General features: G+C 44.5%; 1 protein-coding gene across 2 annotated transcripts in view; it reads right to left on the bottom strand.

Annotated features, from left to right (window-relative positions):
* The window catches only part of GPC6 (glypican 6), a 1,090,913-nt gene that overhangs the window by 6,030 nt on the left and 1,069,004 nt on the right, over positions 1-15,879 (bottom strand). For both annotated transcript variants that reach the window (XM_059042316.2, XM_067016260.1), the window contains 2 exons: positions 14,661-14,797; positions 2,195-2,370 (listed from right to left, as the gene is read on the bottom strand). In XM_059042316.2, the coding sequence (XP_058898299.1) occupies positions 2,195-2,370; positions 14,661-14,797 (313 nt within the window). The remainder of the gene's footprint in view (positions 1-2,194; positions 2,371-14,660; positions 14,798-15,879) is intronic.

Genomic DNA, 15,879 nt, shown 5'->3' with positions numbered 1-15,879 from the left:
TTTGGTGCTGGGGTTAGAGCAAAGTGATGGTCTTCAGTGTGACTGATTTTTATTTTTGTTTTTTTAGGGGAAATAGAGCAAGATCTCTCCCCAAGGATATTCCCTAAGCTTTGCAGATCGACATGTATACAACCTCTTTAGGTCAGAGAGGAGAGAGAACCAAGGCCAGTATCAACTAATTCTTATCTATCTTGAATTATTGATTCCAAAAGTCATCCTCTAGGTAATAAAGCATTTTATTATATTAGACAGATAAGACAGAAAAGATAAATTCAGAGGAGTGAAGCTAAGGAATGAGCAGGGGAGAAGCAGTAAAGGCTAAAACCTCGTGTAATTTTCTCTTCTGAAGAGGGGAGGAGAGGTTTAGTAAAGAGGAAGAGAAATAACGGGAGGACTTGAGAAAGTTTACAGCAAGTCTATCAGGTTGGCAATTATCCTGCCCTTAGAAAGTTAATTTTTGAGTTATTTCAAAGGGAATTAAGCATGAGAAATTGTCTGCAGGGGACAACTCAGTAGAATGATGGTTAAGACTCAGACGACTTCATGTCTTCCATCCGTAACTTGTTTCTTGCTATCTCATTAATTCAAGCACACAAGCATCATCTTTCGCTTCAGTGACCAAATAACAGAATCACCGGCAACTCCACATCTTAAGTTCAAGAAATCTTTTCCCGAGAACTCTCTCTAGAAGAATATGTATAATACATAAGAATATATATTCTTCTAGAGAATATATTCTTTTATAATATATAAAACAACAAAACACAAAAAACCTTGCCTTTATGCATCTAGAAACCACTTAGACAAAACCCAAATATAGTTAGTTTCATTTGATGTGCATACAGTAGTCTTTCGAATCACTTCTGATATTTTGTGATCTTCAATAAAATAGTCATGTGTAATATTACTTCAGCATCTTACTATTTTTCTCAAGATTTCAGATCCGAATGTCAGTGGGCTGTGTACGTGCATGACTGGAGAAGGAGAAAGAACTGATGCAGTTGGTTCCATGGTACACGAGATACTATCTTAGCTCCTTTACACACAGCCTCAAATGAACCTCCCAACAATCCTTATTCAGGAATGCTTCCCATCCTATAGAAGAAGAACCCGAGACTCAAGAGGTAATTTGTTTAAGACCTCAGTTCTTAAGTGATACGACAGGGATTCCTTCCCAGTCTTGTGTGAGTGAGCAATCTTGAGAATATTCTTCCCCTGGTGGTTAGGAGGAGGGACGGGGGTTTGAGGCAGAGACATAAACGCTGATGGGGAAAGGAGAAAGGGAAAACATTACTTTGCTGCCTTATCATTAATGGATCAACTGGCAGACAAAACTCAGCTTTAGCTTTAGTATAGCTGAATGTCAGCCACTGAAACCATTCCAGAGTGGCAGGGACATATACACACTACCAAATGTAAATTAGATAGCTAGTGGGAAGCTGCCGCATAGCACAGGGAGTTCACCTCTGTGCTTTGTGACCACCTAGAGGGCTGGGATAGGGAGGGTGGGAGGGAGGGTGACGCAAGAGGGAAGAGTTATGGGAACAAATGTCTATGTATAGCTGATTCACTTTGTTGTAAAGGAGAAACTAACACACTATTGTAAAACAGTTATACTCCAATAAAGATGTTAAAAAGAGCAGTTATGATTTTAGTAGTATCCTAAGTTCTGCAGAGCAGAGCTCTCTGCCCCAAGGACTATAAATAGCTTTGCAGATGGGATAAGAATGACACAAAAGAGCCAAGGTGCACGCTGCTCTTAAAGAAAATATTGCAATAAACTTATTTACAAAACAGAAACAGACTCACAGACTTAGAGAACGAACTTTTGGTTCCCCGGGGGGGAAGGGACAGTTAGGGAGTTTGGGATTGACAGGTACGCACCGCTATATTTAAAATGGATATGCAACAAGGACCTACTGTAGAGCACGGGGAACTCTGCCCAATACCTATGACCTACATGGGAAATGACCTATACGGGAAAAGAATTTGAAAAACAATAGATACCTGTGTATGTGTAACTGAATCACTTTGCTGTACACCTGAAACTGACAGCATTGTTAATCCACTATACTCCGATATAAAATAAAAATTAAAAAAAAGTTCTTTCTTTAAACAAAAGACAAACTATGGTATAATCATCTATAATGGTTTTCACTCTGGAGGTTACAGGCGCTGGTAAAGGCGTTCTTACTCGTGTCCTGGAAGTTGACGTCATTGCCGTTGTACGCGTTCTTCAGTTTGTTGGTCATCACACGGAGAGCCATGATCTGCTGCCTGATGAACGTGTCGGGCCGCGTGATGTCCACGTCCACCTCGGGGTTGTTGATCTGGTTGGTCAGCCCATCGTTCATGATCTCAGGCAAGTATCTGCCGGGCAGAGAGGGAGGACAGGGTAGGGTGAAGCAGGAGCGACCTCGAAACCTGACTGTGCCACGTTGTTCCTAAAAGGGAGCCCAAACGTCGGCAAAACTCGGGCTCGGTTCCTGGAAAAAAGTCCAAACGGTGAAAACAAGGCATACATCTTCCCCGAGGGAGATGTGGCAGCCCTTCTACTCTTCTCACAAGGCTCTCGCACCTTTGGCTTCTTTCCCATTTCGGGTGCCCCTTTTTGGAGTGTTGGGGCACAGACTGCTACAGCAGCCTCAAATGGACTTCCTTGTCCACGTCTTTCCATTCTAGCACAACCTTCACAAGTTGTCTGGTTAACCTTCGTAAAATATTGCTTGCATCGTGTCCCTCTTCTGTTTAAAACTTGATGATAGTAGCTAATGTTTATGGGGTGTTTACTAAATGCTGGGCACTGTGCTACGCACTTGACACGCATTACAAAACTTCAGTCTCCCAGCAAGTCTAGGAGGTAGGTACTATTTCAGCCCCGTTTGTATGATAGAAAACTGAGACTTAGTGAGGATAAGTAACCGTGCAAAGTCACAGAGCTAATGGATCTAACTTGAGAGCCCACGTTGCCGAAACACTGCACCACATTGCCTGGTTGATCATAAGCTACAATTCACACTTTATGGCTCAGTAATCCAAGGCCATCTCCACCTCCTGTCTACTTTCTTAGGCTGCAACACTCCCTTCAAGGTACCCTCCTTGCCTTATGGAATCTTCTCCCTGGACCCATCTTATCTTTGCCGGCAGAGAACTTTCCCATTCAAGTTTTAAGGATCTTTAAAGCCCCAGGTCAATCTTCACTTTCTCTTTGAGATGTTTTCCAGTTTTTAGGGATCTGCCCACTTTTTTGTAGGGCTTCCAAGTTCGGCAGGGCGTTTTGGGCACTGCACAAAGTCACGTGACGAGAGAGGGAGCTGGGGCTGAAATCCAGCCCGAGTGCCCATGCAGGGCACCATCCACCAAAAGGGGTGCCTTTTTCTTTCCTTTTCCTTTCCTTTCCTTCTCTTTTGTGGGAATCTTTTTATCTTAGAAAATTTTAGCACGCACCAAAGTAGAGACAATAGTGTACTGAACCCTCATATTCCCATCTGAGCATCCTTTTCTAATTCCTACAAAGGTGCTGTGTTTGTCTGTGTCCCGGTAAGAAACACATGGCACACTCAAAGGAGCAATAAAGAGAGTTTAGAGAAGAGACTGTTTACAAAGGTGTGAACAGGGTTGAAGGAAACCAAGCAATGTGGCAAAGAACCCTGGGGCTGGCAACAGCAGAGGGGCCAGAGGGCATGGAGCTGTCACCAGAATGCATGAGAAACCATGGAATGCAGCCAGAAGACACTGCAACTGTCAAACCTAGTCCCCTCAGGGAGGGAGTGGAGGGAATGATACCCTGACCTCTCTAGTCCCTCCTTCTGACCTCTGGCTGGTGCCTCCCATTGGCTGAACCCAATTGGAAGCCAGCAGGAAAGGATACCCAGGTGATACAGTCTGTAGAGGTTCTCCTGCAGGGCACAGACCAAGGTGGAGGGGGGAAGAGTGGATCTCAAGGCGAGTCAGAACATCCAGCCCAAGCATCTGATAGGCTGGAGCAGCCTAATTGCTATCATTTTCATTCTTTTACTGCCTCTCTTAGCGTTGCTTGAAAGCCAAGAAAACTTCCCTTCCTCTATTTTGTCCTTCCTATTTACATTTTCTCGTACAATATACTTATGCTTAAAATTCTTCCCCTTCCCACAGGTTATTTTCCAATTTTCTGAAACCAAAGGCTCTATCCATCAACCTCCAAAAGAAGAAATAGAAACACACAAAGAAACTTTATATTTAAGTCATATTTCAGGTGTTGAAATCTTATGCATGATGTATTTGTGCAAGAATGGGTTTACCATTTTACTTTATTTTGTTTTGAATTAAAATTTTTTATACAGCAGGTTCTTATTAGTTAACTATTTTATACATATTAGTGTATATATGTTAATTCCAATCTCCCAATTCATCACACACACACACACACACACACACACACACACACACACACACACACACACACACACACCGCTTTCCCCCCTTGGTGTTCATATGTTTGTTCTCTATATCTGTGTCTCTATTTCTGCCTTGCATGGTTTACCCATTTTATTTATTTATTTAAAATTTATTTATTTATTTTTGGCTGCATTGGGTCTTCGTTGCTGCGCATGGGCTTCTTCTAGTTGAGGAGAGCGGGGGCTACTCTTCCCTGCGGTGGGCGGGCTTCTCATTGCGGTGGCTTCTCTTGTTGCTGAGCACGGGCTCTAGGTGTGCGGGCTTCAGTAGTTGTGGCTTGCGGTCTTAGTAGTGGTGGCTCGCGGGTTCAGTAGCAGTGGCTCACAGGCTCTAGAGCGCAGGCTCAGTAGCTGTGGTGCACGGGCTTAGTTGCTCCGCGGCATGTGGGATCTTCCCAGACCAGGGCTCGAACCCGTGTCCCCTGCATTGGCAGGCGGATTCTTAACCACTGCGCTACCAGGGAAGCCCGGTTTACCCATTTAAAATCAGAGGTCTCAGAATAAGCTCCATGTCTTCATCCATATCTTGCATAAAATTGACTTCATGATGTATACTACATAATGAATAATAAAGCACACAGAGTGCATTGCAAATTCTTTTCCATAGAACTTCACAGTATTTACTGCCCTAAAAAATGTCCTAATTGAAATGAAAGAGTCATGGAACTATATTTCTTTATTTTTGCAGTAAAGCGTGATGTTTGTGTTGCCTTTTAATATATCTGGTATACCAACAAAATTCTGTTAGATTCTGAGATGGTCTTCCTGATATAAGTTCTAAAATATGACATTGGATTGACTGTCATTGACATTTAATTATATGTGCCTGGCTGCATGAGCTCTACCTAATCAGTAAAGCCCATCAGAATAAAAAATACAAGGGCAGTCTAGCTTTTGCTGGCACAGGAGCTGAGAGGGGCTGAACGGTGCCCCTGGGTTCTGGTGTTGCCCCTGGACCTTCAGGACAATAGCCTCTGCTGCTGTACCTCTGCTGAGTCAGAGGAGGGCTTTGTTTCTTTCAGCTGCTATGCGCACGGCACAGCTAACCGAGAGTCATTTATCAGAAGCTGACTGCCATAGCTTACGTGGGAATGCCACCCTTGGGAGTCTGAGCACGCAAGGACAATACAAGGCTGCCAAAGAAACCCAGCCTCGAACTGTGCCTGCTGATGCTCAGCTGCTTATAATCAAACCAAGTAACAATGCACCCATGTCCTCAAGAACCTTTTCTCCTTTAGTGTATTCCAGGGGGAACTTCGGAGACAATATGGAAACTTAAACCGAAAGACACCGTTGGAAAAGAAAATGGCCATTTTGTCACTCTAGGGGTACATCCTGAGGCCAAATCTGTGGATGTCCAGAGTGCAGCCTGGGGGCTCAATGGAAGCCCAGTTCAGCACGAGCCCATTTATCTGTTGCCTCTCTTGTTTGATCTCTTTACATAACGCTCATATCCTGCAAGAATGGACGCATCTTTGAGCCCATAATATTCTTCCCTTTATTAGATTTTGCACCAGCTCTCTGGCTTGAGGGCATTCTAGTTTTGCACCATCATAGTCTGGGAGACATGGAAAGGGAGGAGAATCTTGCTACAGCAAGTCCAGCTTCTGACGCGCGCTGCACATTTACACGGGGCAGGGAGAACCCAGAGATGAGGACAAATTGGAGGGATGTCACTGTTTGCCAATACCTCGTGCTGTGGTGTGGAAAGTGAGTGGAATCCGGGAATAGTCAGGCATAGCTTCCCCATTTTGGTAACCTTCTATTTTGTAAGACCACGTGTAGGGTCTAAATCTTCAGCAGTTTTGAAGAATTATTTATCTTCACATCTGCTTCGGTCTGCACGTGTGTGTATCTCCCCAAATCTACATGTTGAAAACCTGATGCCCAAGGTGATAGTATTAGAAGGCCAGGCATTTGATCAAGAGGGCTCTGTGCTCATGATTGGGACTAACACCTTTATAAAGGAGGCTGCACAGGGCTTCCTAGCCCCTTCTGCCTGGTGAGGATCCAACGAGAAGCCTTCAACCCAGAAGGAGTGCTGGTGGAGGAAATTTCTGTGGAGCTTGCTATGAGTGATGAGTGACCAGGTCAGCACAGCAGGGATTCCTGACCCAGGGCATTGCCATCAATGGGCTCAGAATCAATGGAGCGTAGAGAAATTGGAACTCTCCTGCATGGCTAGAGGGGATGTAAAATGGTGCAGCGCTTCGGAAAAAACAGTATGGCAGTTCTTCGAAAAAGTAAAAATAGAATTATCATATGATCCAGCAATTCCACTTCTGGGTATATATCTAATAGAATTGAAAGCAAGGACTCAAACAGATATTTGTACACCCATGTTGACAGCAGCATGATCTACAACAGCCAGAAGGTGGAAGTAACCCAAGTATCTTCTGACAGATGAATGGATAAACAAATGTGGTCTATACATATAATAACTCAGCCTTAAAAAGGAAGGGCATTCTGACACATGCTGACATCGATGAATCTTAAAGACATCATGCTAAGTGAAGTAAGCCGATCACAGAGGGACGTATGTTGTATAATTTCACTTATGTAAGGTACTTGAAATAGTCGAATTCATAGAGACAGAAAGTAGAATGGTGGTTGACGGGGGCTGGTGGGAGGGAGGTGCAGGGGGTTATTGTTAATGGGTGTAGAGTTTTAGTGAAGGAAGATCAAAACGTTTGCGGATGGATGGTGGCAACGATTGCACAACCATGTGAATGTACATTAGTGCCCACTCCACTGTACACTTAAAAAATGGCTGAAATGGTAAAATTTATGTTGTGTATGTTTTACCACAGTCTAAAAAAAATCTAAGTTTTAAGTACAGTTTTCTAAAGTTCTTGATGTATATTACTTTTTCCCTCTCCATTTTTTTTCCTGACTGCAAAGTGGAATTATTCAAAACATACTGTGACTTTATGTTTTAAGTGGATTTATAAATTCTTGAAGACTTTTGAGCTGGAGTTGTCTGTGGCATTAGGTACTTCAAAGAGATGTGACACCAAGACATGGTCAAAGGCACAGAGGTTGACCCAGGGCACCTGAGATCTCTTTTGGACCCAGCAATGTAATCATGGGTAAGTCACTTAGCTACTATATATATATATATATATATGTATATAGTATAGTAGTATATATATAGTATAGTAGTATATAGTAGTATAGTAGTATATAGTAGTATAGTAGTATATAGTAGTATAGTAGTATATAGTAGTATAGTAGTATATAGTAGTATAGTAGTGTATATATATATATATATAGTATAGTAGTATATAGTAGTATAGTAGCATATAGAATTATATCACTTATATAATTATTTTTATATTTATATGGATAATTCTTACCTTATTTGTTTCATAAGCTGCCATATTCAGTGAAAGTATATGAAAATGCTTGACAAATATAATACACGATGCAACTGCAATGCATTCTTATAAAATTAAGTTGTGAACATGGCTCCCTCAAAGGCCAAACTTGTTTCTTAGGAGGGTTGACGGCAGCAGAATTCCGAGTTTCAAAGCCTGGATTCGTGGACAGAAGAATGAGTTGCTGTGGCTTTCTTCCCATCTGGAAGATGCGTGTCATCAAATGGTTTGGAACTCTCGGAGGACACACAGCTCCTTGGCTGTGCTAGCGGACGGAAGGTAAATTCTTTGACGTGGGTTCCGAGCTCATTGGCAGGAGCTGCCCAAACCATCCTTTCCTGGTAGACTTGGAGTCAGCCAACTCCGGGGCGATCGTGAAAGAAGACCCACGAGCCAGCCCTCAGAGGGCTGCCGAGCTGTCGACAGCAACATGCCTCTTTCGTCCCATCTGCAGCCACACTTTTCATCACTTCCCGGAGGTGCACGCGGCGTCCGTCTCCCCCAGGACAGTCGGCCTTCGTGGGCCCTTCCCTCCTAAGCATCCCAGAGCAGGGAAGTGGGCTTTCAGCAGTGTCAGCTTGGACAGTTGCCGGTTTTCTTCCCAGACAGACTTCCCACTTTCCCCAGGTGTTTGTCTGGCTGGGTATACATCAGACATTTTACAGTTCTCTCAAATGCAGCTGGAGTGCTTTGGGACATACTCCGCAATCAGACTAAGACAGTAGTGTCCTGCCGGATCTGTCACATCACTGTCTCTGACAGATTTCTCATCACCACGCACCCTTTTGCCCCTCGGCCAGCTGCTCAAATGTACCCACTCGTGACTTCCTGGTTTCTTTGCTTAGTCAATCTACTCAGTGGCTGTTGAGAGCGACTGACCTATTTTCTAGATTTTTCTACTTTTCCTATTTCTTACAATTTATCGTATTTACCTCCTGGCCTCAGGAAGGATTTCCTTGGGGTACACAGTTATTTCTGTGAGGATCAGGTGACTTAAAAGAGAGCAGAGGCTCCCAGCAATTAATCCTTGTCTCTCAGCCGGCATCTCGATGGGCTCCTTCTAGAAAGCATCTTAAAGAAAGGACACGGTGGTGGCTAAACACTAGTTGCCAAGGGGAAGACGCAGAAAGCTGTTTTACCAGTTTCATGGGAGAGAAGGAAGAGCCTGGATATAACAGACTAAAGAAACCCTGAAGACACTGTGATTCGTGTATGTTCTATCATGAGATCCACGCGCTACAGGGACTTGCCTCCGACTGGCTCTCATTGCATGACTCCTGCCCCAACCCATCGGCTGCCGTACTCCCCTTTCCATTTTAACTCCTATGAGCTTAGAGAAAGGATCCCCGTAAGGAGGACACAATCCTCGAGGAAGTTACAGATGATGTAATTCAACACGGTTACGTCCTCAGAAGCAAGACTCTGCTTCTCCAGGAGCCAAAAGGTAAGAGCCTACGTGAACATCCTAAGGGCTTTCGTTTTCCTTTCGCTGCTTCCTGACACCGCTTTACCCTCTACATGCTAATCATATAAAGTTTTATTTCCTTCTGCGCCTAGGCTTGCCTGCTGCCATCAGATCATTCTCTAGCTCCTGTGCGGGCAGCTCATTCGGGCCACCAACTGCCTGGAACGCCCTTCTCAGGGGTGATAGACGACTCTGATGTCCTCCTAGGGGCTCTAGGTTCACCCTGGGAGCTTTAGGAGGCCTAGATTTGTAACCTGTCCCACGACTCTTTCATTTTTTTTCCCTTTGGCTGTCTAGCTTATGATTGATTTTCCTCCCTGACTTCTTAGCTTCCTTTCACCTTCTGTTTGCCTAAGTCGGAGTTGTTGCTGAATCTCATTTCTCCCTCAGACGTTGCTTAGGTAAGTGAGAAATGGAAGGAGGAGAAGTTCCACTCGCCAGCTTACTTTCCTGCTGGTCATTGACGATGCACCTGAGGCTGCTGTTCTTGAGTGACGGACACCGGGCTGAATTCTTTATTAGCTATTCTGATAACGTAGGATGTGGATGTGAGTATTAAGAGTATCATCTGCTATAGACGGAATCTTTGTGTCCCGCCGAGAGCCATACGTTGAAGCCTGAACCCTCAATGTGATGGTACTTGGAGGTGGGGTAGTGGGGAGGAAGTTAGGTTTAGCTGAGGTCGTGAAGGTGGAGCCCCTATGATGGGATTAGTGCCCTTATAAGAAGAAGAGACCAGAGCCCCCTCTCTGTGCCATGTGAGGGCACAGAAAGAAAGCAGCCATCCACAAGCTCGGAAGAGGGCTCTCGCTAGAACCCAACCCTGTTGACTTCCAGCCTCCAGACTACGAGAAAAGAAATTTCTGTTTAAGCCTCCCAGTCTACGCTATTTTTGTTATAGCAGCCTGAGCTGAGACACTAATTGAATCCAGTAATGGCCGGATCCATCCTTGGCCCACAAAGGCATCTCATTAGAGACCAGAGGTTTGTGTGGACAGTATCCTGTCTCCTGAAGGCTGTGCTGCATTTCCAACTTAAAATTCCCGCTTGATGCACTTGTGAAGCTTAAGCAGCTCATTGTTGAGATGACTTCAACCTGGCCTGGGCTCTGGCTATCTTTAGTGGGTGACGTTACAAATGAACCACGTGACCTGCCCAACCCAGTTGCTTGTTGTTGTTTTTCATATAAGAAAAACCCCCGTTAAGGGAAACATCAAGGGTTTCCTTTGGAGGCAAAGAGAAAACAGCAACTCGTAACATGCTCCCTGAGGCTTGCACCTGAACTGAAAAAGGGAACATCTTACATATTAATGGGAACTGAAAGTAGGGCTGCCAGATATAATACAGGACAGCCAGTGAAATCTGAATATCAAACAATGAATCCTTTTTTGAGTGTAAGTGTGTTCCACTGGGTGTCTGTTGTTTTCAACGTGTTAAATCTGGCGACTCTGCCTTAGAGCCTCGCTCCTCAAACTGCGGTCCCTGGACCAGCAACGTCTGCATCTCCTGCAAGCTTGTTAGAAATGCAGAATCTCAGGCCCACCGCAGACCTTCTCAATCAGAGTCTGCATTTCTAACAAGACCTCCCAGATTTTAGCCTGTACACCTGAGAAGCACTGCTTTAGAGTTTACCACCTATTCTCACAGACATTATTGCACTGGTCTTTACATTGTCCCAGTGGTTGGCAAGGGAAGGAGAAGCAGGGAAGGGCCTCTGCTGATCACCTGGTCTTGTTGTCAAATGGAGATTTGCGTGCTGACGGGGTCATTGGTGCGCCCACAATTTCCTCCCCTCAGAGGGCACAGTCTCTACTTTCCACCTCACCTCCTGTTTCCAGACCTGTTCCGCTACTGAAGCAGAGTGAGACCTGCCAGAGATGGCAAAGGCGGGAGCAGGGGATGAAGGTGGCTTTATGTTCTGGGGGAACGATTACTCACATACCCTTGACCGTCATCTCAGCACAGCAGCTTTCACCCTGTGGTTAGCACAGCAGCTGCACCTGTGTGTATCCTGTTTGGTTTCAAGTCATCATTAATTTCAGCGGGTGATATTCACTCACTAACACCTATTTGGGAAAATAATACATACTGGAGGAAAGGGACATATCCACCGTAGGAGTCATTTTGATTTCAGAAATGTTAACATGTGAAATAGGCATGCTTCTGAATCAAGGAAGTATGGTAGAGAGCTTGGAGCTGCACGCGGAAAACAATCGGGAGAAATATGCAGAATGGCAGGCAAGCCTGAGCAAGTACTTCGATAGGATAAAAGGGCTGCAAAGACAGGCCGAAGGAATCAGATGGATAAAATACAAAGAAAGGAAGAAATGTCTGGGTGACCGGCAGCCTCATCCCTGTTTTAAAACAGCCTTGAGTTTTAAAACGCCAGACAATCTCTATCAATGCTAATAGACATCGCTGTTCCATATCTATAAATACTTGATAGATTTTTTTGTTTTTAAATAAAGGTTCTGGTTCTTTTATTTCACAGGGTGACAAGAATAACCTTTCTTTCTTTCTCACAAGCATTCCTAAACATTTAAGGCCTATCATCTGAAAGGCCATACTTCAAAAATAGGGAAAAAATAGGTTGCCTGCCTTACAAATGGATTTTTTAACTTGCAAAATAGTTCAGCGGAATTTTTTTTTAAACAAAAACTTCTCTTGTGTGTTCCTCGATCAATTAATATTTGGATGAGAAGAAAGCTTCAATTAAATTTAATCTAACAAATTTGTATTGGTTATCTACTTACAGTGTTATTAAATATAAAGTTATAGGGCTTCCCTGGTGGTGCAGTGGTTAAAAATCTGCCTGCCAATGCAGGGGACACGGGTTCGAGGCCTGGTCCGGGAAGATCCCACGTGCTGCGGAGCAACTAAGCCCGCGCACCACAACTACTGAGCCTGCGCTCTAGAGCCCCTGAGCCACAACTACTGAGCCCGCGTGCCACAACTCCTGAAGCCCGCGCGCCTAGAGCCCGTGCTCCGCAACAAGAGAGGCCACCGCAATGAGAAGCCCGTGCACCGCAACGAAGACCCAATGCAGCCAAAAATAATAGATAAAAAAATAAATAAATAAAGTTATAATATTAAGATTCCATTCCAGTGGAAGAAATAAAAAGAAAGGTACTAAAAAAAAAACGCTTGAAATTGTAATTTTTCAATGGAAATAGAATTTGAGTCACAAATATTTGACAGCATTATCTTTTTAATAATACACTGGGTTAAATTCTGGAATATTCATGCAAATGATTTTACGGCATTAAGTTTGATGATTTCCCTCGCCCACATAAAATCCTCCAATGGCTTCCCATAGACCTCAGGATAAAATTCACATCTGGTCCTTGAGTACTGATCCAGGTGTGTCTCCACCTATGTGGTCTTTTCCCAACCTACAACAGGAGGAAGTTTAAAGTTCCAAAATCCACTGTCTTCTCTCAAGCCACTGTGCCTGTTCATATGTTGACAGACACGACTGCCATCACATAGTACTTAACTGACAGAGCCTTGCACAGGGCCTGGGTTGAGGGAGTGCTGAGTAATATTGCTGATGAACTGAATGAACCGAATGTAGACCCACTAAACCTTTTACAGAGCGAAGACTCTGTTTCATTTATTCTTCTAACCTGGGGAGAACAGTACTTATCTGTCACTTGTTCTAGAGTCAGGGTATTAAAGTGAAAAGAATACTCTCTAGGGTTTGGGAGATTTCAGCTTTCACCCTTGTTAATCGGCTAACCTTAGACTAATGTTTTACCCTGTCTCGGTTCCTGACACAGTGAGGAACACGGCTGAACCATCGCAGTCTCTTTTTGCTCTAACTTCAATGGTCTTTATCTTCCCCATTCATTCTCTTGATGGAATGTAGTCCGCTCCCCAGTCCCTGCCCAAAGCCTTTCTTAATATTTCCTTTTGTAAGACACTGCATATGTGCTACTATCCAGTAACCTGTGTAACTTTCCACGGGAATGTAATTCAAAACGCAGCCGCTGTTTTAGCCAAAGCCAAAAGATAAACACAGATGTGCAACAGAGCAGCTCGGAAAATCAACCACTTTATTCATTAGGCCACTTGGTCACCCTTTACAGTGTCTTTTTGTACGGTCATTAGGAAAAAAGACACATTAGAAGCTGTTAATTCACAGCTGAATTTGCTGGCCCAAGGTCTCCTTCCTAAAAGGTCCGACACTGATAAATTACTCAGCATTTTTGAGGAGAATGTTTCTGATACCATGAATAGCCTCTTGGACCCTCATGATCTAAGATTTGCACATTGATATTTGGGGGTGACTTGAAATGATTACAGGTTTTTCTACAGCTGTCTCGTTTGCGTCTTGCTAAGCTCTCTCTAGGATGGCTAGTAATCTCATTACCGATAGATGCTAAAAAATGCAACTCAGCAGTGTAAGATGTTACACCCAGTGAGCACCTCACCAGCACCCCTTCCTTCTGCAGCTTCTTCTGAGCTTAATCTCTATGAAGCTTCTTGTTCCCTTTTCACCACAGCTACTTCATATGCTTGAAACCGCCCAATAACGCCCCAGGACACTCCCCCCTCTCAGGTTCTCCACCTGCTGGTTTCATCCCCAAAGATTCCTGGAGTGCAATTTACCAGCTGCTCTGCCCACCTGCACCCCGCTGAGGAGGGCGCAGGCAGACTCCTTCTGGGGGCTGCCTGGCCTGCCAACTCCCAGCCAGTTCTCCCGTCCAACTTCTCCACCCCATGAAAACTCAGGCCAAGCCCATTTCTGGGCTGAATCAAGAAATTCCGAAATTCCATACCAAGTGGCAGTAGCATCGGACGGCGGCGGAGCAGAGGATAAGAACAGAGCCACCTCTCACCAGGAGATTCCAATAGGACTTTTCAAGGCACGGAACCTCTGAGAACGCTTTCCCGGTTGTCCGTCTGTCATTTTCTTTTCCCCTAACCCTTTCAATGAGACTTCAGTATTTTTTTTTTTCTCCAAGGGTGAAAAAAATTACAGTTGAGTGTTCACTTCCTGTTTAACTTGTGATGGAAAAAACCCAGTAAGCTGTGCAAATTTAACTACCGATAAAAATAGCTCTGCTATCTTAAAGTCAGTAAGTGAACAGAAAAAGCTCTTTGTGATCTCAGGATATCCGTAACCTGGCATCTGTCACCATCCCGCTGTCCAGAGGCCAGGCATTCAGAACAAGGATTCCACGCTTAATGGCACCCTGAGAGTACGCGCTCCCAGGTGCCCATCAAACCTGTCACTCTGAACAGCTGTCGCTAAGTGACGACTTGTCCCTCCACCCTCCGTTGCTTTTTGCATAAACAGGTCGGCAGCGCTGTGCCAGGAGAGCCTTCCAGGGCTAGACGTGCAATGCCCCATCCACAAGAATAACGAGCCGCCCTCACCTGGCTTTGCTGTGCCCATTCCAACACTCCTCTTCGTTGGACGTGCCCGCCGTCACACTCTCGTCCTTGCAGATGGTGTAGGGCAATGCTGACCAGACCTTTTTAGAGAGCTTCAGTTTCTCTTTTATGTCTGTGACCTGATCAAGAAAGCAAGGAGAGAGAGTGAACATTCTCCCCAGGCGTCGTCCGTTTCTACACAAGGATGCAACTCAGGGGAAGGGTGGAGGGTCAGCTATAGGACTAGCACAGACTCTCCATCAGCTTTAAGAGAGACGTCATCCTGCAGGATTTGTTGCCCAGGAAAGCCTCACTTCTTCCTTTCTCCAGCTCCCTCTAGATTCCAGCAGAGAGCTCTCAGGTAATTGGCTCCTGGATTTCCATCTTTTCTGTCCTCCCATCCTTTGAAGTAAAAACTTCTGAAGCATCTCAACTGGCTTCAGGTCCCTCTCCAGCTGGGAGAAATAGGTGTTCTCTATTGCAAACACCCTCAATATATTCTTTAGGATTCATATGCCCGGATGTCAGATAAATGCACCTAAAGGATGCACGAAGAGATACAGCACTTTCCCCAAAGGTCTACTTGTTTCTGCAAGAAATGAATATTGTCACTAATTCAGCTGCTGGTAACCCCTGCACTTGACCAAGTGACAAGCCCACACAGCACACTCTTGGACGATGAACAGCAACCCAAATTCACCTAAAAATCTCTAGCAGCAGAGAGAAGAGTCATTACAAATACAAGCAAGTGTAAAATCCACAGCCCTGTGGATGGATGGCCGGGAGGAGCTTAGTACCAGCACCTTTAGTGCTTTCAGTCTCAGCACTGACTTTTCGTCTGTGGAAAAGGTAGAGAGAGAGATTCAGTACAATTTTGGCTCCGTAATTAGAATCTAGTTTCATGCAGTCATGATCCTTATTTCCTATTCTGTCTACATGAACATTGGGAAAATCTGTGGATGGTTGAAATGCCTCTGTTACAGGTTGACTTATGTCCCCCTAACATCTGTATGCTGAAGCCCTAACCCTCAGTACTTCAAGGATAAGACCTTATTTGGAGATGGGGTCTTTACAGAGGGAAGGAAGTTAAAATGAGGTCATTAGAGTGGCCCTAATCCAATATGACTGGTGTCCTTATAAAAGGGGAAATTTGTACACAGAGATATGCATAGACGTAAGACAATGTGAAGAGACACAGGAAGGAAACATTCATCTACAGGCC

The sequence above is a fragment of the Kogia breviceps genome, chromosome 16 (assembly GCF_026419965.1).
Source record: "Kogia breviceps isolate mKogBre1 chromosome 16, mKogBre1 haplotype 1, whole genome shotgun sequence".
Lineage (NCBI taxonomy): Eukaryota > Metazoa > Chordata > Mammalia > Artiodactyla > Physeteridae > Kogia > Kogia breviceps.
The sequence above is the reverse complement of the archived record's forward strand: the minus strand, read 5'-3'. Positions and strand labels throughout refer to the sequence as shown.